Source organism: Prosopis cineraria, unplaced genomic scaffold (assembly GCF_029017545.1).
Source record: "Prosopis cineraria cultivar Desert tree isolate PC_DT_omini unplaced genomic scaffold, ASM2901754v1 PC9, whole genome shotgun sequence".
In the NCBI taxonomy this organism is placed as follows: Eukaryota; Viridiplantae; Streptophyta; class Magnoliopsida; order Fabales; family Fabaceae; genus Prosopis; species Prosopis cineraria.
The window spans coordinates 22661679-22683375 of record NW_026555340.1 but is presented as its reverse complement, the minus strand read 5'-3'; the positions used below and the strand labels follow the sequence as shown (position 1 = coordinate 22683375).

General features: G+C 29.4%; 2 protein-coding genes across 4 annotated transcripts; one reads left to right on the top strand and one right to left on the bottom strand.

The window, feature by feature from the left end:
• Positions 1-2031: 2031 nt before the first annotated feature.
• LOC129319881 (rust resistance kinase Lr10-like) lies at positions 2032-4500 on the bottom strand. 3 transcript variants are annotated; one of them, XM_054964978.1, is made up of 3 exons: positions 4301-4500; positions 3341-3941; positions 2032-3235 (listed from the first exon to the last, which is right to left on the bottom strand). In XM_054964978.1, exons 2-3 carry the CDS (start codon positions 3924-3926, stop codon positions 2145-2147), a joined length of 1677 nt encoding a protein of 558 aa, XP_054820953.1. In that variant the 5' UTR covers positions 3927-3941; positions 4301-4500; the 3' UTR covers positions 2032-2144. The 3 variants fall into 3 exon arrangements, with proteins under 3 accessions (XP_054820953.1, XP_054820954.1, XP_054820952.1); XM_054964979.1 differs by lacking the exon at positions 4301-4500 and adding an exon at positions 4132-4286; XM_054964977.1 differs by lacking the exon at positions 4301-4500 and having other exon boundaries at positions 3341-4080.
• A 9-nt stretch (positions 4501-4509) lies between these two features.
• LOC129319880 (LEAF RUST 10 DISEASE-RESISTANCE LOCUS RECEPTOR-LIKE PROTEIN KINASE-like 2.7) lies at positions 4510-13976 on the top strand. Its single transcript, XM_054964976.1, has 5 exons — positions 4510-5377; positions 7218-7250; positions 8323-8346; positions 10377-10406; positions 12613-13976. The coding sequence occupies exons 1-5, from the start codon at positions 4510-4512 to the stop codon at positions 13881-13883; spliced, it is 2226 nt and encodes a 741-aa protein (XP_054820951.1). The 3' UTR covers positions 13884-13976.
• Positions 13977-21697: the final 7721 nt, after the last annotated feature.

Here is a 21697-nt window from a genome sequence, read left to right as displayed (position 1 = left end):
TCAATTTTTTTAATCATTTGATGTTATGTTGTATTATGTGACTTATTATGTCATGATAAATCTAAAATATGTAATTTTTTTAAGTCAAGTAGCAATTTCATATTTATTTTTTATATTTAAATTATTATATATATATATATAATTTTTTGAATTTAATTATTATATTTTCGACTTGATTATTGATCTAACTCGATTAAGTCATGCGAACTATAAATTATTAACTTTTTTAATTTAATATTCAATTTGATTTTGAAAATATTGATATTTACATATTTACAAAATTGATTTAATTTTTTCAATAATTTTTCTACAATTGAATTCATGAAAACAGAGGCCCACCCACCCCAATAAATCTCCACATTGGTAAATGTAAAAACTCTGTCCTTAATTACCACTTTTCCAGCATGTCTATTGGCTTTTTTAGACCCCACAGCTCACATGTCTATTGTTTATAATTTAATAAAAATTAACTATCACATGCCAACGGAATTGTCCGGAAATGTAAAGTTAAACAGCTGCAATTAAATTAAGATTGGCCAGCTGGCCAAAATAAATTAAACTAAGATTGAATATTGTTGGATCTCTAGATCTCGAATCATCACATAAGATTTCGTATCCTTACATGCACGCAACAATTGACCAATATTATAACTTACCGAGATTTTTTTATTTTCAAATTCTTCAATTTTTAACATTAGTATAGAAGTATTTTGTTAAAAATTCCAAAGTACTTAATTATTTATTCATAATTATATTAAAATTTAAAAAAAATACCAAATTGCTCTTATAATTTAATTGTCTACCCTCCTCCAATTAAAGAACTTTAAATGATAAGTATGAAAATATTTCAATGAATAATTTAAAAATATTGCGTTAAAATTAATAAATTTAATAGAAAATAAAAATAAATTATATTGACTCATTAATTCATCCCATGTTATTTTAAATTCATATTTCATTAATTTGTTTATTGTCAATGCGTATTTGAGATATTATTTAATTTAACACATGTACTTAAATTTTAAAAACTTACTAAATATATAAGTTTACATAATAAAAAAATTAAAATATAATTTTACCCCAAAAAAATTTCTTTTGGATAACTTAAATGATTTTTAGACAATAATACTGTTCAAAGAGGAGCACTTTAACCCAAATAACATCACTTTCAAATAACAGTTAATTGGATGGGGGAAAAAAAAAAGTAGTCTTCAAAAAAGAGAGAAGCGTTTGAATTTTGTGGCTGTATAAATTAAGGGAAGGTACTTATAATTAAGATAAAATAAAGATGAGGTTAATACATTTCACCATAACTTATAATTTATTGTCATTATATTTTATATATATGTGCGGGCCGCGGCCCCCCCCCCCCAAAAAAAAAAAAAACTTGATTATAAAATGGTCAATCTATCTTTTTCTTTTTTCTGTTGTATACATCTATATTATAGCACAAAAATGTCGGATAATTTCTAATCAACGTACCAGCAACTGGCAAGTGAGTTTGCCACAAAATATTTTTATTTATAAATTGTCTTATATAATTTTTAATACAAAATAAATTTTCTTCTAAAAAATTTGTGTCAACATGTGTTAGTTCTGATGAAAGACAGTTGGCCCGTTAAAGCACGAGGTCACAAGTTTAAATTTTTATCAATGCAAAAACCATATTTGAAAGGGTTATTTTTACTTAGCTCTAATAATATTGAAATCTAATCCAATCAAATAATCATATAAAAAATGAATGAGAAGTTTGTAATTTATCATCCACTATATTGATTCTTCACATTAATTATACTAGACAAGAAGAAATTTTATTACTAATATTTCCATAATTCCTAAATATCACAGAATATGAGTCTAACTCTTATTAGTTATTAACAAATCTTCATTGGCAAGTTCTCACTAAATTTTTTCATTAAACATTTCTATAATTTCTTGCGAACCCATGATTGTACTCCCAAATCTATGAAGATAATACAGCATGTAAAATGTTGCAATGCTAACATTAAAATAAATTCATTGAAAAATGCATAACAAACAAAAGTTCATTCGTGCAATCAACACAACACAATTTCATAAACACTTACAAAACATTTCCCAATAAAAATACAAATTACACATATTGATAAGCATAAGGATGCTTCTTATTCTAATTCATGAATAACTTCCAACTCCAAACTCAAATGTCTTGCTGGAATATTCATATTTGCATTAATGGAATTTGTGGAGTCAAAATGAATTGGGGGCACCTTCAATTCATCACCTTCTCTTTCTAGCATTTGTATCACTGTTTTCATGGATGGACGGCTAATTGGCTGCCATTGGATGCACCAAAGTCCCACAATTGCTAGTTTCCTTGCGATTATATGGTCATTTACATCTTCCATGTGAATATTAATATCCCCTCCTTCAATTAAATTATGAATCCATTTTGGATATAGAATTTCGCAAGCTTCTTGACTTGTGTGAATATTTTTCCTTCCTCCAACCATTTCTAACAACAACATTCCGTAGCTATAGATATCTGATTTATATGATACATTTCCAAAATTTTTTGAAAAAACTTCAGGTGCAATATAACCTAAAGTTCCTCTCGCCGTTGTTATTGACACAACACTTTGATTTTTAGAGCATAATTTTGCCAGACCAAAATCAGAAATTTTGGGAGTAAAATTGTGATCTAATAACACATTACCAGGATTGATGTCAAAATGAAGAATCCGGTAATCACAATCATGGTGGAGATATTCAATCCCTTTGGCTATACCAACAGCAATTTGCTGCAACTTTAACCATCCAAGAAAATTTTCTTTGTTGTCTGGGGAAGATATGGACTTTTGGAGGGAACCATTTGAAAAAAAGTCATAGACAAGAGCACGGTGGAAACCTTCGGCACAAAAGCCCAGCAAACGAACAACATTGATATGATGAATTTTACCCATAGTCCCCATTTCATTGATGAAGTCCTTGCGATCGTCATCAGAGTTATTGAGTACCTTCACAGCTACTATAATCTGATTAGATAGCTTACCTTTGAAGACTGATCCATGAGCTCCTTCGCCTATTTTATCCTTGAAACGGTTTGTAATTCTTTTCAAATCAGCATAAGAAAATCTGGTAGGCTTGAGAGCTTCGTAATCCTTCAAAAACTTTTCAAGTCTTGCATGATCATCTTGTTTCGTTTTGAAGTAGCGATATATCAGGAACACAATGCACATCACAAACACAATCGAACCTGAGTGGTTTCAGAGAACATTAATCAAACATTCAATTTCAATCCACGGCCATCCAAAAACGAAATGGGAAAAAATGAAGGTGAAGCGAAGTGATCTATTTTTACCTGAAGCTGGTAATACAAATTGGAATATCTTGCTGTGTTTGTGCTCAACATCACATTTGGGTTGGGACCATCTAAATTTAAATCTATTCAACTGAATACTATATTGGTCTAATCGAGAATCTAACTGACGCATCTTGGTGCAAAAGATTACGTCTTCCTTCAGGATACCTCTGGTGGAGTCAACAACATAAATCGGGCAAGTATGCATATCTTGGTGCGGGTAATCATCGTTTTTCAAGTGGTTCGACCCAATCGAGGAACAATCGAAAAAGGTAAGACTGGAAATTTCGTTGGATGATAACGATATAAATGGTTCAAATGGGAAAAAAGGATGAATGGATGAATTGTAAAGTCGTAGATAAAGTTCAGGAAGACAACCTCCAACATCACATAATTCTAAGAACCGGGACTTATAGTTTTTTGATAAGACGACGAGTCTAACTCCTTCAAGAGCTGGTACATCCGGGAACTCAACCATCTCCACGTTGTTAGTTTCAGTATGAAGAAAACAAGGATTGCTACTATCAAGTTTGGCCTGTTCGAGACGGAACGGAACACACTGCTTATGAGCATTCCCTCGATTCATAAGCAGAACCAATACCTGCATTATCACCAAACAAAAAAATCTCTGATAGCAGAACATTGTAACCAAAGCTTTTCTTTTAATTCAACTTAAATTCAGATTCCTATATATATACATATATAGATATATGTATATAAGTATTGATAACGTGGCATCACGTAGAGGAAGAGAACAGGGGAAGGGGGATGCTACTTGGAAACACCATTACCGCAGCGGACAAAAATTTCAGGCCAATTTTGAATTGAAAAAAACAACCACCACGTGACTCAGGAATCTTTTCCAAAAAGAAAAATCTGAAATGGTGAGGTTAAGGGGTTGTGATTGGCTAAAGCATATAATTTTTTTTAATGGTGAGGTTAAGGTATACTTATGTCTACCTTTGGGAGCTGCGATTAGAAATATAAAATTTCCTGCTTCATCTTGAGTTATTGACCAGTCAAACTTCGGGGATTAAAACTTAAAAGGAGCTCATTATTTATTCATGGGCTGCAACATGGTATAAAAAACTAAAAAAGAACGGGTTGGATTGATTTCAGATGAGAAGCCACTGAATCAGATCGGTGCATTGGCTATCATTCTGAAAAGAATGGGCAGAGGGAAAATAGGCTTAATCAGGTTCTGGGGCTTAGTGCTCCTCACTCTTCTATATCTAACACACCAAGCAATGAGTACTAAGGATCGGAGCAAAACTTGCACTCCGTCTCATTGCGGCATTATCGCAAACATCTCGTATCCATTTCGCCTGAGAGATGATCCAGCGAACTGCGGCGACCACGTATACGAGTTAGCCTGTGAAAACAACGTCACTCTGCTTCATCTGTATTCAGGAATATACCAGGTTATGGGAATCAACTACAACAACTACACAGTCCGACTCAAAGATCCAGGCATTCGGGAGGGTGATTGCTCCTCCCTCCCTCGTTATTTCTTATCCCGATCTAATTTCACCGACAGTTATAACTTTTCCTACGATTATGATAGCAATCATCCCTATCTTGTCGCTGTGGAACCATCAAACGATTCAAAACTTACATTCGACCACGTCATTTACCTGCACTGCAGCGATCCGGTGAGGGACGATCCACTCTACGCAGATACAGCGCCATGCGTAGGTAGGGAATCCAGAAGAGCAGGAGAAGGAGGAGGCCATGTTTATGCTGTGGTTGGAGACTTAGGAGCTGGCAGGTTGAAACCTGAGTGTCGTGTGAAATCAGTGGCCACCATTACTTCAGATTGGAGTTCATTCCTGAAAGGAGAAAGCTTCTCGTACGCTGATATTCACAGAGTGTTTTCCTATGGTTTTGAGATTTCATGGTGGAAAAAAGCTTGCTCTGATCTTCCTTGTCCAGCTAACGAGTATTGCTTGTTCGACAATAACGAGCAGAAGGTCCTTTGCACAAAATCTGAGTACTACTGTTACCGTTTCAACGAATTACCTTTTCCTCTCTTCTGCGGTAAGTCATTTCTTTTCCCTTTAATTTTGTCAGTACCTAAAAATTATTAAAATATATATTTTTAAAAATTTTAAAATAATTTTCACAATCAAACGACCCTTTATAATGTTGTTTTTTCCCAAAAGTTTAAATTTTAATATATTCTAAATATTATATAATAAAATTTCATATAGCGTTTGATTAAATCTAACATTTATTATTGTGTCACTTAAAATACTTGTGGAAGTACATTTAGGCCCCGTTTGGTATGATGGAATAGTTTTTGATGGAATTGGAATTGGAATTGGAATCAGAATTGGAATCAGAATTGGAATCAGAATTGGAATAGAATTGAATTATAAAAGTATGTTTGGTATGTCAGAAAAATTAGATGGAATCCTTGCATTACTTTTGTTTGGTATGCAAGACATGGAAATGGAATTATACTTAAAAGATAAAAATACCCCTATATAAAAATTAAAATAAAACATAATAAAAACTTAATTGTGTACCAATTTTCTTATGTATTTTATATATTAATAAAATATTATATAAATCATAGATTATATTTGTAACTATTATTCACTAGCTTGGGCCAAACAAAAAGTTTTATCATCAGAGGGAACATTTTCTTGAAAATAAAATTGGCAATGGTTCCCATCCCTTCTACTTTAAAATAAATACACTAACATGTAGATTTAGAAGAAAAATGTCAAACAAATCAATTCTACTTCTTATACCAAAAAAATATTATAAATATATAAATTATATACAAATATTATATATAATACCATCTTATATATATATTATAACGCTTTATATATAATGAGAAAAAATATTATTCACCCTTTTATACTCCCTTTTTCTTTTTTTTTTTGCTAGCATATGAGGGTTTTATTTTTTTTTTTAGGGCAAATTTGTCTTTCTGGAATTTGTATGAGGGCAAAAGTGTCTTAAACATTACAATTCCATAGAATTGCTCCCAATTCCATAGATTTACATAAGGAATCAAAATTAGCTTTTTTCCATAGAATTAGGATTCTCAGGAATTGTAATTCATATCTACCAAACATCACTTTATTCAGATTCCTATCCCAATTCCATTTCTATCTTCACAATTCCAACCTACCAAACATGGCCTTAGGCTAATGAGTGATGAATCTACATCCAGAACATACACTCAACGTGAAGTAATAGGATTTTTTTTATTAAATCTAAAATTTAAAATCCATGAATTTTTTAAAGTTTATCTTTCTGAAAAAGAGATTTATTTTATTAAAACAATACAAGGAAAAAATTTAAAATTTTTTTTATAAAATTTCTTGAATGTTGATTTGATATTTATTTTCTTCCATTTGTCTCCATTTTTTCTGTGTTATTTTTTATTGTTATAATTCTTATTTATAATTCTTATTTTTACTATTTTTCAAAATTTATATGAACTTATTTTTCTTATGAATAAGTAACTCATTAACTTGTGGGCCCAAAAAAAAAAAAAAAAAACCTCCTTAACTATTATTTCGACGCTAAGACGTGCCTAGACCATGGCAGCTCCTCTTTAAGCCAAAAAAGAAAGACCATAGGATAGCATGCCCCTCAGATTAATTAGAATAAAATAATAAGCAAAGCTGATTTGATGGGTGCAAGGAAGATAATTCAATATTTGATTTTTTATTGATATTTAAAAAAATTGTTTGAAAATATATTTTTTATAAAGTGTTATAAAAGTGATAGAGTCAAAAATTATTCTGAAAAATAAAAAAATTATAACATCTTTTTTCAAATGTTTTTTAACGTGCTACTCCATGTTAAGATCTTAGAATTTTGAGTTAATATTTTGTTTCACTGTTTCATACCGCAGGAAAGGCGGCACATCTGAGCTATCGTGTGCAAGGTGATATATTTTTTTATTCATTTTTTAATCCCCAGAATTGAATAGTAATAACAGTAGTAGTAATAATATATTTTCAATTTCACAACTTCGAAATGAGTGGCCCTTTCAATTTGTTCATGAAAACACCAATACTGAAAAAGCTAATTATCGTTTAATTTAAATATTAATTACTTTTAATTATTCTTTATCCTAATTGATCGATTTTGTTGAAATGATTTTAAGACATTCAAGATAAATTTTAACAAAGGTTTACCAGAAAATATTAATATATTATTCGTTTAATTGGCCAACACATATTGATTTAAAAAAAAAAGACTTTTAGTGTAAAAATAGAAAACATTGACACTGAATTTTAGAAACTTAAGTTATGATGAGGTCGGATAAAATATTTAGGTTTAGGTTCATTTTTATTCTTAAATTATTTTTGTAGAAGAATTCAATATTCTAAATTTTTTATCATAACAATATTGCCATTGAAATAATTAAATTATAATAATGTTGCCCCACGTTAAATGGACAAATATTGACTATTAATTTTGTTAACTCAAAAAAAAAAATTTGACTCAAATTATAACAATGTTATCTGAAAATAATTAAATCGTGGCATAGTGATATTGCCCCTGACATCAAATCTGATTTAGCAAAGTTAATGGTCAATACTTGTTCATTTAATATTAAAAGCAATATTACTATGATTTAATTACTTCAAAAGTAACATTGTTACAATAAAAAATTTAGAATATTTGGTGTTCCTATGAAAATAGTTTAATGACAAAAATAGACTTTAATCTTAATATTTATATCCTTGTAAGGTCTTGAAAGGTCATTCACCCTAAATAATAATTTTTATTTTAATAAATGCATACTGTAAAATAAAAATAATCTTTAGCTGTTTTGTTTAAATAAGTTTTCTATTTATTTATTTTTAAATCGATCTGGACCGTAATAATAGCGAGAACATAACTTCCCTTCCTGTATTTGTTTAATATAAAAATCTTACAGATATTGCTTTCTAAATTCGGAAACCTACCTATTATCCGTACATCTGACTTCTATAAAATTTCCTTTGCAGCATATCTTGTTGGTATTCTTGCAGGTATGTCTCGAACTCATATTATGTTTAAATATTATTATATAATCTATGTTACTTATTTATTTTGTTAAAGTTCTATCAGCTTCCTATTATATTTAGGCCTTCTACTTAATTGATTGATTTTAATCTATACAAATAAGTTCGCAAATTAAAATGATACATCCGGCCTATTATAATGGCAAATTTCATGAAGTTTATCTTTTTAAAGAAAGAGAGAAAAAAATTTATATTTTATAAAAAATAATAAAATAAGAAAAAATATGCTAAAAATGAAAAACTTTACAAAAATTTGTAAATCTTAACTTTAAAAAATTTATAAAATTTAAATCATGTTTTGATGCCTTTCGTCCCCCCCCTCTCTATATATATATATATATAAAGTTTTAATGTCTAACTAAGTAAAATATAAGTGATAATATTATGAGCCCTGCATTGAAGAGTTTTATAAGAAAAAATGAGGTATTCCCAATAGTTTGGAGTCTCTAATATTCCACTCATCCAATACCTCATACGAAATTCCATTTCCTTTAATGAATTTTTTTTTTGATAATTAGCTTCTAGGTATAATAAAACATATTTTGGTATATATCTTGCTCTTGCAATTACGGAACGGTGCAATTTTATATCCTTTATTTTTAAAAAAAACCCAAAATTGTTCAATTTTGATTTATTTTACAAAATTGTAAAAAAACAAAACCGTATTATTTTGTAATTGTTGTGATGCCTCTAATTTAAAAACAAAAATCAAGTGAATTGGGTTTGGAGGTTCACCAGAACTAAGGGATTTTTTTTAAATTTTAAAAAACGCTTAAGAGTTGAGATATATACATCTCATTTTATTTATAAGAGAATGATCAAAAGGAAAAAAGAAGAAGAAGAAAAATAAGAAATTGATATACTGCAAAGAGCATTTTGAGGGTTGGTGTTAAAAGCCCAAAGCCCATCCTCTAACCTAACATGATACTCCCTCATATTCTAATTATATGACAAAGTTTTGAAGTTTTTTTTTTTTAATTCTAAATATAAGGCAAAGATATAATAGTTATTTTTTTTTAAGATTACCCCTCTTTATTTGTGTCAAATTATAATTTCTAGACACGTTTTATTGTGACCATTAATTTTAGTGAAAGACAAAAATGAAAAGTCAAATACTTTTTTACAAATTTGAGGATATTAACTATTATTTTTTATAGTGTGTTTGGTTCGAGAGAATGAATGAATGGGAGGGGAATGAAGGGGAGATAATAATCTTTTTATTTTGGTAAAAGAAGATAATGATCCTTTGTTCCGATTAATTAAGAGGAAGGGAAGGAAGGATTTTAATAAACTTTTTTTGTTTGGGCTAGAATGGGAAAGGAAGATGAACTGAAAGTTGACAATCCTTATCAAATTTAAGTTGGTTTTTATTTTTGCTTTGATATATCAGTAGAAAAATAGTATTTTATAATTTATTAATTTCTTATTTTAAGGATGTTAAAATTTTCAAATTAATAATATTTTTCCTAAAGAACCAATATATCAATATCAAAACTACAATTCATTAGCGTTTCGTCTAATGAAAAAATATTAAAATTTTATCCACTAAAAAATTATATTTTAATTTTTAAAAAGTGATAAAATTTATTTTATTATAGAAGAGAGGGCAAGACAAAATATAGTTTTTTTTTTAATATCAACGGTGGTTTAGAATTTTCAATAGGACAAGAATAATTTAGTCCAGAAATATTCTCTCTCTTCCAAAAAAATCCCAAATTAGAGGGAAGGGGACTAGATAATTAGTCCATTAAATACTAACCAAACACACCTTTGAAAACTATGAAGTTCGTTTTCCTTTATAATTAGGATGGGAAGGAGTATTATTTTAAGATGGACTCACGTTTTAATCTTATACTTGGCGCTTTGGAAAAAATTAATTGGGCCTTCGTGAGTGCAAGTGCGAGATATCAAAATGTCTTTGGTTGTTGTAACATTTACACATTATTGCATCCTTCGAACGCTAACGTCCGTGAATATTGTCTTTTTTTTCCTTGCAGGTTTGCCATTTTTTAAGGATATTCATTGGAGTAAGATCCCTGAACTATAGGCACAATTATATGAAATTCAAATTTTTTTTATTTATAAGCATCATAATATTTATATAATTTTTATAGGTAACCAGATTAGTATATTCCATTATGACATAGAGTTTCAATATTAGGATGAGTGTGCAAAAACATCTAAAAAATTACCGGCCAAAAGCATTTAATAGTGTAAAGTGAGGAAAAGTACACAAGTGCTTATAAAGTTATTTTTTTCGGTGTATCTATGACTAAATTGCTAAAAGCCAAAGACGTTGGTAGTTATGTTTTGGATTTGAAATTTAACGATTTGGTCACTGATGCATTGAAAAAATAATTTTATGAGCACTCATATATTTTTTTTCACTTTAGGTTAGTGAACGCTTCTGGTCAATGACTTCTTGAATATTTTTGGCCCTTAATATTATATAGGACTAATTATTTTGATATACTTTCTCCATTAATGTAAAGCATTTTTAATTTAATTTCACCCTTTAATAAAGAAGTTACTTGTTTTCAAACTAATATTATCTTTTCATATTTACTCCTATTAAATAGGGTGTTTTACTTTAAAATAAATATTAAATAATTTATTTATTAGGACACTTTTCAAAAAAATTAATGATTAAAAAATTGGAATGAACTGGACGGTCAAATCGTTGACTTGTTAGGCTAACAACTTAGTCAAGCCGAAAAATTTTTCAAAGTTGGGCCAGATTGGGTGGCTTTGGGGCAATGGCCAGACTAGGAACAAGACCCATTTTTTTATAATCAGATTGCTCAAAAAATACCCTTTTCTTTTTTTATTAATTTTTTAATCATTTGATATTATATTATATCATGTGGTTTGTTAAGTCATGATAAACTTAAAATATTTAGTTTTATTTTTAAGTTAAATAGCAATTTTATATTTATTTTTATATTTAGATTATTATATACATATATAATTTTTTAATTTAATTATTAAGTCATCGGTTCGATCATGTGAACCGTGAATCCCTAGCCTTTTCGATTTAATATTCAATCTGGTTTTAAAAATATTGAAAAAAAATACAATGATTACATCTTAAAATACTAAAAATGTCTTATATTTTTTAACATCAAACTTTTTAAAAAATATCTTACATTTTTGAATAAATGGAGTATTATTTAACTATAAATCTTTGTCGTTTTTTTTCCACCACTATAAGTGTTTGTTGATAGATAAATATAATAAACAAATAGAAGTCACTGCATGTTGTAGAATCTATCTTTCATGTTTTTATACATGTCTTAAAAAATTATCTTCATATAAACGATGAGTTATATTAACAGTCATTTTATTCTAATTGTGTGTGTGTATAATTATTTAATTTTTATTTTATATATATTAATGTGTCTTAACTTTATTTTTGCACTTCAAAATGATTAATTTTACCACAACTTTTACTTTTTTCCAGGGTTCAAAAAGACTATGGATGAATGTAGCATAAAAGTACTAAAAAAGTCAACAATTTACAAGTTACTCAAGTAAAAATAACAAGAAGATATGGGATGATATAATTAAATTTAGGAGAATAAATGATAGCCAAGCCTTATTCTGATATGTTATAGTGTTTTAGTATGTTTTATTCCTCAATCCAGTGATTAAATTTTGAAAATAAGTGTATTAATAAATATATGTTCAAAAATTGACTAGGGTAATATATATATATATATATATGCTTATGAAAAATTAAATTAGGTAATTTATCACCTTTTAATTATAAAAATAAATTATGCATAGGTCATGCAAAAAGGAAAAAAAAAAACACTGCTATAAAAAAATATTTTAGACCGTTTACTTTTGACTTATGAAAATATTTTTGCAGCCAACGCCCCTAAATATAGGAAAGCACTTATGGGACAAAGCATTCCTATAGGCTTTTTCGAACTTCTTGTTTAGGAGGCCTAGAGCACTTTGTAGAGAGGATTGTGGGAGTGCTTTTTTTTATTAACACGCTCTGAAATGGGCACTCTTATAAATTATTTTTGTAATAGTGAAATGTTTTCTTTAAATTAAAATATAGGTTGTACTCTATATCTTATACCTGAAAAATAAGGCTTTCTAGAAATTTTATATGTGTGTATGTATAGATTTAAAAAGAATTTTTTTGAGTGACTTTGTTAATTAAGCATATTTTTGGGACAAACCAATTAATTTTATGACCTTTTTGGAAATATACCCGTGCAGTTGCAGATTCAGTGTATTCAACAATTGAGTCCCAGGCTGAGCATAACGGTGGGAGCAATTTCAATTCAACACATGTTGCTTTCGACTTAGGAAAAATCACAGGAAGATATGTTTTGCCATTCACTATTCTAATTATTCTAAGATTCCTGGTTGGTATATTTTTTCTGTCCATCTTGTTGATTTACACATGTCGGAGGAGGCACTTATCTGGGTATGAAAACATTGAAGATTTCATACGCCTTCATCACAACCTTCATCCTTTGAGGTACTCCTACAAGGATTTGAAGACAATGACAAAAGGTTTCAAGAATAAGATTGGTGAAGGAGGCTTCGGCACTGTATACAAAGGCAAGTTAAGGAGTGGATCTGAAGTTGCCATTAAAATGTTGGGTAAATCCAAAGCTACTGGCCAAGAATTTATCAGTGAAGTGGCAACTATTGGGAGGATACACCATTTTAATGTGGTGCACCTTGTTGGATTTTGTGTGGAAGGAATGAAACGTGCTCTTATTTATGAATTCATGTCTAAGGGATCTTTAGATAAATATATTTTTGCTAAAAAAGGAAGTGTTTCATTGAGTTATCGCAAAGTATATGAGATATCATTAGGTGTGGCTCGAGGGATTGCTTACCTTCATCATGGTTGTGACATGAAAATATTACATTTTGATATCAAGCCCCACAACATTCTACTTGATGACAACTTCACTCCAAAAATTTCAGATTTTGGTTTGGCAAGATTATATTCTATTGAGGATAGTATCGTAACATTGACTGCAGCAAGAGGGACAATTGGGTACATGGCCCCTGAGTTATTCTACAAGAATATTGGAGGGGTGTCTTATAAGGCTGATGTTTATAGTTTTGGAATGCTTTTGATGGAAATGGCAAACCGAAGAAGGAATTTGAATCAAGATGCAGAACATTCAAGCCAAGTTTATTTTCCCTTATGGATTTACGATCAATTTGATGAAGAGAAAGATATAGAAATGGAAGATCTAACAGAAGAAGAGAAGAATTTGGCAAAGAAAATGTTCATTGTTGCTCTTTGGTGTATACAATTGAAGCCTACTGATCGTCCTTCAATGAACAAGGTAATAGAAATGTTAGAAGCAACTGATGTTGAGAGTTTTGAAATGCCTCCAAAACCTTCTCTATATCCTAATGAAAGAGTTTTAATGGATAGCACTTCCAACTTCAGTGAGACAACATCCATTATCTCTACACAATCTCATAGTAGTCTAGGTGAGTGTGCAAATGATGGGCAATAATACTTCGTAGTCCTCAATTTGTATTTGATAACTTGATCATTTCACTACCTTGTTTGAGTTTTGCTTACATAATATAGCATTCCATATTCATTATTGATCATGTTTTAATGATATGTGCAAAGATTATGATCATTATATCTTCAAAGTCACGCATGAAATAGCTCCTTTTTGGCTCTTCTAACATAAATATGTTGCATCTAACTAGTATATATGCGTATAGTATCTTTGCTTCCTCCAACTCTGTTCTCTGTTTACTAACGCTAATTCTGACATCTCACATTTACTAACTCAACAGAGACACCGAACAGAGGACTTAAGATGTCGTTTCATGAAACTTAATTATAGCTTTCACAAATCTCTTCATCTCTTGGGACCTCAAAGTAGTTGAAGGTCTTATCTTTTGGGACTATTTTATATTAAATGAAGAAGAAATTTAGGGTCAAAAGTCAAAACTAAGATTTGGAACTCCATCGCCATGCCTTCTATTGGAACGAAGATTTAGAGGCATGTCACACTTTCATCCATCATGTTTGATTCTCTCTTGCCTTATTTCGTCTAGAGACCTTGGTTGCTAAACAGCAAACCAAACATATATTACATTTTATTACATAACATTCCATTACCATATTTTCTTTAAACCAAACAGGGTCCTATAGTTGTCATGTTCAATTTATGAATACCCCTTTCCTTAAGCTTAAACTTGTGACTTCTTTCTTCTCCATGATATCTTTAAACTTGTCCTTTTATTAGTTGAGATGAAATGTATTTGCAATCTTTATAAAAAATATTAGATATAAGTTGTTTAAATACACACATTAATTAATATATTATTCCAAAATATACAAATATTTTATTTACAGTTATTTTCAGTTTTCAAACTATGAAGGAAATCCTAAACAAAAAATTTACCTAGTTTATAAAATATTAAGAATTAAATATAATTCTTTATTCTTATCCAAAAAAAATATAATTCTTTACACGTGTGACTATTAAATCTTCTTTATCTTTGTATTAAATTTTCCATGTGTGACTGATAAACGACATAAATTATTTGTCTTGTGCATTTCAGTCATTATATTTTTTTTAAAAAAAAAGACCTTGATCTAATAGAATAATTTTAAATATTTAAAGTCTTTTTTCATATAAATAACTTTCCATGGTTTTTTGTTAGCGTAGTTCTCCCAAACAAAGTTTTAATCCAAGAACGCTAAGCCCTGACTCAAGCCCAAATGTCAGAAGTGGTCTGGTCCAATTACAAAGGATTCTAGGCCTGCTTGGGTAATTATAATCTACCTCTCATTTTATATACATACATACATACATACATACATACATATATATATATATATATATAACTCATCTATTAAAAAAGAATTAATGGTATTTTTTTGAATAGAAGGCCACGAAAAAACCGTATAGATAGACAGATTAAGTCATATCAATGTACAAAAAGTTTTTACAACTAGAAGGTGTACTATCAAAAATCTGAACAGTTGAGTTGTCAAAAAAGGTTTGATGGGTCATCTAATCTGCACATTTGTTAGCCTATCTAAAAACATGATCAAAAGTGATTGACCAATCATGCATAAGAAGATCTCTAACTTTGTTAATAATTGCAGGAAGCAGATGAATATTAGAAAACTCATTAAATATGAGCATAATTGTTTTAGTAGAATCAGAGTAGATATTTACTCTGTTAAACTTCTCTACCCAGCAAATATTGAGTCCTTCAAGGATGCTCATAATTTCAACTGCCATGCTGGATGGCAACCAAGAAATTTAGTGAAGCCTTTGATTCATCTGCTTTGATCATCTTGAATGAGACCACCACAAGAAGCAGCCTCTTGATTGTTGACAGAGCCATCTATATCAAGTCTTACCCAATCTTTTTCAGGGAAAACCATTTGGCTTTTGTTCTATCACCCTGTTGAGTCAAGAAATTGATTCTAGATTGAAGGTACTAATCATTAAGAATATCTTGGATGTTGGCGAGAGCAATGTCTCTCTTAGGGGTATCATCTTTAGAGTAAATGACTTTGCATCTCTCTTTCCAAATATTCCAACACACATGAGCGAAGAGCTTCTGCCAAGAGATATTACGTGTTTACCCGCTTCTTTTTTCGCATTCCAAAGAATCTACTCCTGTAAAGATAGAGAAAAGAAAGTGTTTAGTTCAATATGTTTAACTAGTCTTAACCAAACCTCTTTAGATCTTTTGCAATCTCTCAAGATATGAGTGGTGGAATCCAAAGAATTACAACCAAAAGGAAAATTTTTAAGAGAAGGATTATTTCCATTAGAATAAGAGAATTTAGGCTGAAGTCCGTCCCAAGCTGCTTTCCAAAGAAAGGATTTGATCTTCTCATAAGTTGGTCACTTTTAAATCTTAGACCAAATTTCAGAGCTAATGGTGTCGCAATGATTTTCAATAGCCTTGTAAGCAATTTTGATAGAAAAATTGCCATCATTTAAAGGTCTCCAGCATATAGCATCATCATCTACATTAGAGGTCAGAGGTTGAACAATAGTGACAAATTTGATGACTTTTGGATGAAGATATCTGCATAATTGGCCTATTTTTCAAGTACCATTATTATCACAGAAATCAGAGACTCTAGCATGAAGGATGGAATCATGAAGCATATTTGACAAAGGGATCTAGAAGGGGACACTATTTGTCATACCAAAAAGAAACTTGATCCCCTTTTCCTACCTTCCACCCCACGTGAGTAATGAACTGCTCCCAGACTTTACAAATATTGAACTATGTGTAAGCGCTAGAATTGATTTTGCAAACCATGGGAATGATAGGATTATTGCATTTGTATTTATCACACAAGACACGAAACCAGAGACAATTGGGTATCGTTATAATTTCTCAACAAAGTTTCATAATATAGACCATATTTTGGCTCTTAAGCTTTTTGAACCCAAGACCTCCTTGGTTTTTGTTTTTGGTGATCAAGTCCTAAGATAGTAGATGAGGCTTTTTGGTCCTGTCAGTAGAGTCCTAAAGGAAGTTGTGAGAGTGAGATTCCATTTTAGTCAGGACATTATCAGATAAAAGCATAGTTTGCATGGCATAACTAGGAATAGAAGATAGAAAAGACTTTATAAGAATAACTTTCCCAATATTATTAAAATAGCAGCATTTCCAGTTGGTTAGGCAAGAGTTGATTCTGTCAAGCAGGGGAGCAAAAGTGAGTTTTGAAACTCTTTCATGGATAATAGGAATCTCTAAATATTTTCCTAGATTTCCAGTTAGGGGAATTCCTAATTCCTCACTTATCTGTAAGGCTCTATTAATGTTGACATTTTTGGAGCAGTAGAGCTTGGATTTGGAAAAATTAACTTTTTGTCCTAAAGCTTTACAAAAATTGGAGAGACATCATTGGATGATCCTTGCTTGATCAAGAGAAGAATCTACAAAAAGAAACAGGTCATCAACAAAAAATAGATGTGAAATTGGAGGACCATTAGTTGTTACTCTAATAGGTTTTCAATCTTCTTTATCAATGCTATTTATAATGCTATGACTTAATCGCTCAATACAAAGAACAAAGAGATAGGGTAAAAGAAGATCTCCCTGTCTAATGTCATGTATTGGCTTAAATTCTCCTGTTGGTGCCCCATTTCAAAGAACTCTCATTCGTGTGGTTGATATGGCTGCCATAATGAGTTTTCTGATAGACTTGTCAAGATTAGAATTTATTCACTTCATCCCTTTAAGTCTCTTTCTAACTCTATCACAACATAAAACTCAATATCTCAACTTATCACACTTCAACACCCTATGATCAAGTTGGGGCTTGATCCAAAATTCACCAAACAAGAAAGTAGCTTCCTATTACCACATATCCAAGATCAATAAACCTAAATTAAACCTTTAAAGTCAATATAAATCTTTAAAATATTGACTCATGGCTTAATCTAATCAGATCAAATTCTCACTCTTCTAAATCCCATGAAAAATGAGATGAAAAGGTAGAGGAGAAGGGTAGGAAACTTACCCAAGAGTTTGAAAACTCAAATCATCTTCAAAATCCTCCCAAATTGATGTCCTAGTAGTGCCCAAAGTTACCCCCTTCGTGCTCTAGGTTTTCCAACCCAAAATCTGTCAATTTTTGATGATTCTTGAAAATTTAAGTTGCCTGCTGTGTCGTGCGCTGCAGCGCACGCCACGCAAGCCGCGGCTCATGACGCAACAAGCAACAACTTGATTTTGCTCCCCCCGATGCCTCCCGACTTGATCCGACTTTCATCCTATCTTAATTTAGAGCCAAATATGACCCAAAAATCTAATTAGCCACTCAAAAATATAATTAAATAAATTAATCATATTTATAACTAATTTATCCTTTAATTAATCTATTTTTCAAGATTTAAAGTTTTAAGATGTTACATCTAGTCCTTGTGAAAGTTAGTTGTCATATCCCAATCGTCGTTGTTGATCTGGTCATCATGGAAGTCGGCCATCTCATCTCGATCGCCACCGTCTATCCAATCCTAATGGAAGTCGATCGTCCCATCCTAGTCAACAATGGCAACTTGTTTTCATCAACTTCGATGGTCCGGTCCTATTACTGTTGGTAAGTTGATTAAGCCTTCATAGATTTGGATCAAAATACAAAAAAAATTTAGTTAAGATTTAAAATAATAAGGATCTAGAAAGAATTTTAAATTACCAACAAACTAAGGCCCAAATTCAAATCCATACATTATTAATTACCCAAATAATAAATTTGACTTAAATTTAAATTTAAATTCATGTGTATCCAAACACAGCATTAAGTTTTCTAAGCAAAATATAGCTGGATACACTTTTGAATAATTTTATTCTATCAAAATACGGCAAAATACACACAAGTCAAATTTGAAATAGCTGAAACGACAATTTTAGGAGAATAATAATAAAGTCCTAAAAATATTAATGATAGTTAAGGCTTTAATAAAAAAATTTATAAATTAAATTATAAAAATATGAATTGTAAATTAATTATTATATTTAAAATTTAAATATTATATTTATAATTAAAATTTTTAAATTTATAATTATTTGAATTGATATTTATATTTTTTTAAAAAAACTTACTTTTTTAAAATTTAACTATACTTTTCCCGTTTTTTTCCCCTCCAAAAAGCTAAGCAATGGCACAATACCCTCACATCTTTTAATAACAGGTCGAGATTAATTTGCAAATAAACCAGCGCCAAGAGTATCTTTATCAACGAAACATGTACAGTTGGGCTATGTCAAATTTTCCACATTGCGTGTAGAATAATTCTTTTCCGCATTGCGCGTAGAATAATTGTCCCTGTAGAAAGAGCTCTCTAGACTTACAACATACTCACATTGACCCTTATTAAATTAAAATAAATAAATACTTTATTAATTTACGTTAAAAATATATTTATTTTTTATTTATAATAATTAAAGGTAAAATTAAAATGTTACTCTACTTTTAATTAAATAATTAATTTTTATTAATTTATATGATTCAATTAAAAATATTTTATACATAGAGATGAAGAGAGTAAGCCTAGACTGAAAGAGATAATATCTGTGCGTTTTACAAAATTTAATAAAACGAGTAATACTGTTCATATTTCATGATTGATTAGTACTGTTTATTGGACATTTTACATTATGTATAGATATAATAGATAGAAAAAATGACAATAAAATCACTCTAAAATATATAAATAATAATTTAATCTCTTAAAATGTTATAAACTTTCTAAAGTCTTTATAAATTTTTCTGTCATTAATAAATTTATATAAATTATTAAATTATTTTTGTTGAAAATAAATGATTAATAATTTTTTTAAATATTTATAATTTTTCTTCTTATATTTACAACAATACAATAGCAAATCTCAATTTCATATGTTAATTTCTTATTGGCTATTATATTGTTGCGAATATAAGAAAGAAAGTTGTGAATATTTAAATAAAACTTGTGAATTATTTATTTTCAACAAGGATAATTTAATAATTTAGATAATTTTATTAATGATAAAAAGGTTCCTAAAGATTTCAGGAAAATTATGATATTTTGAGAGATTAAATTATCATTTATACAATTTAAAGAGATTTTATTGTTATTTTTCCTAATAGATACTCTATGTGTGTATTAAGTATATTAAATACTCCCTCTGTCCTGTATAATAAAATATTTTTAACGAATTCACACCCTCTAATAAGTTAATTAATATCATTTAAAATTACACAATCTTATCATATTCATTCTTATTTAATATGATATTATGTTTCGATCAAAAAATCTTAATTATACCTTTAATTAAGGTATTTTTAAAAATATTATTAATTATATTGAAAAGATTTAAAAAATGTTATATATATTGTTAACATAATACTATTTCAAAAAAAAATTGTATAGTACCAAATGGAGTTGCATAAGAAATTAAGAATGCGTTATGTGAAATAAGTTTAACTAAACAAAGGAAAAAATATTTATTTCCCTCCGTAAAATTGGTGTTTACGCTGTGTGGATTAATTTTCAAGAGTTCATTTGTAATTTCAACAGACCGCACAGGGATTTTTTTTTGTTGCTTTTTGGAGGGGAAACTAGTGTTCTAATTCCCTATTTACCAGCATGTTCGCCATATATCAATGAAAAAGCTATTGGCACACTTAATGGCTTAAAAATAAAAAAAAATACTTTATAAATCATTTTCAATTATATTTTATTGAAATCAAAGAAGGAAGATTAACTTATCAAATCTGTCTTAAATTTAAAAAAGTTCTATTAAAACAAGAGAGAAATACAACCTTTGATGAGTCTTTTAAAAAATATATTAAATTATAAATAAATATTAAAATATTAAAATATTAAAATTCCCCCTCCCAAACAATTTTTCTAGCTCTTGGGGTCCACTTTTGTAAGGCTTGATCTAAATTCTTTTTCTTTTTCCTCCGGGGAATGGTAGATATCTATTGTCAAAGCAAATTGAAATTCATATGTAATATTGGGGCCGAACACGTTTTGTTTTCATTTATTGTTTTTTCATGTTATAGCTTTTTTAATACTCGGTTTTTTTAGAATTGTATCAGTTCTTTCTAACTTGTTTTGTTAGTTACTTAATAATAGGTCTCTTCTAGCAAGCATAAGATATAATATAAGTTTATAGCATTGTGAAAACGTTGATATATTTGTGAAAAATCTAAAAACATTTTTTGTCATCTCTCTTGTCTGATATGTCATACAAAGCTTTAAATTTCTAGAAATGATGAGACGATATTTTTCTAACTTATTTTGGAAGTTCAGAAGTCTCTTGGAATGAGATACTTGAGTATCCTATATGAAAACCTTGGTATATTCGTTATCATTGTTGCTAGCTAATGTTATAACTTTCTTGACTTCTTGTGCACTAACGCGTGAATAATGTGGAAACGATGGATAAAGACTTGCTTTTGTAGTCATTTTTCCACTATTTGGACCAATTTGTTTAGTCATGTCTAATTTTAATTCTTTGTCAATGGTCTTCATTCATGAGAGAGATAATCACATGTTTCTAACTTGACTTGGTCATTCTTATTTATTATTTTTAGACTCTTTTTTTCAATGCAATGGGGGATGATGAGTATTCTTTACGCGTTGTAGAAAACTTTGGTTTTTGGTTTCACTGTTGTTGACCAATGTGTTGTCTCTTTTTTTGCAGGGAACTTTTTATTTGTGGACATTTTATTTTCTTTTATATATTGCGGAGGTCTCATCATCAATTATACAAAATATAAAATTTATAGTAAATTATTCTATTCATAAATTACAAATAATAGAACAAATTTAAT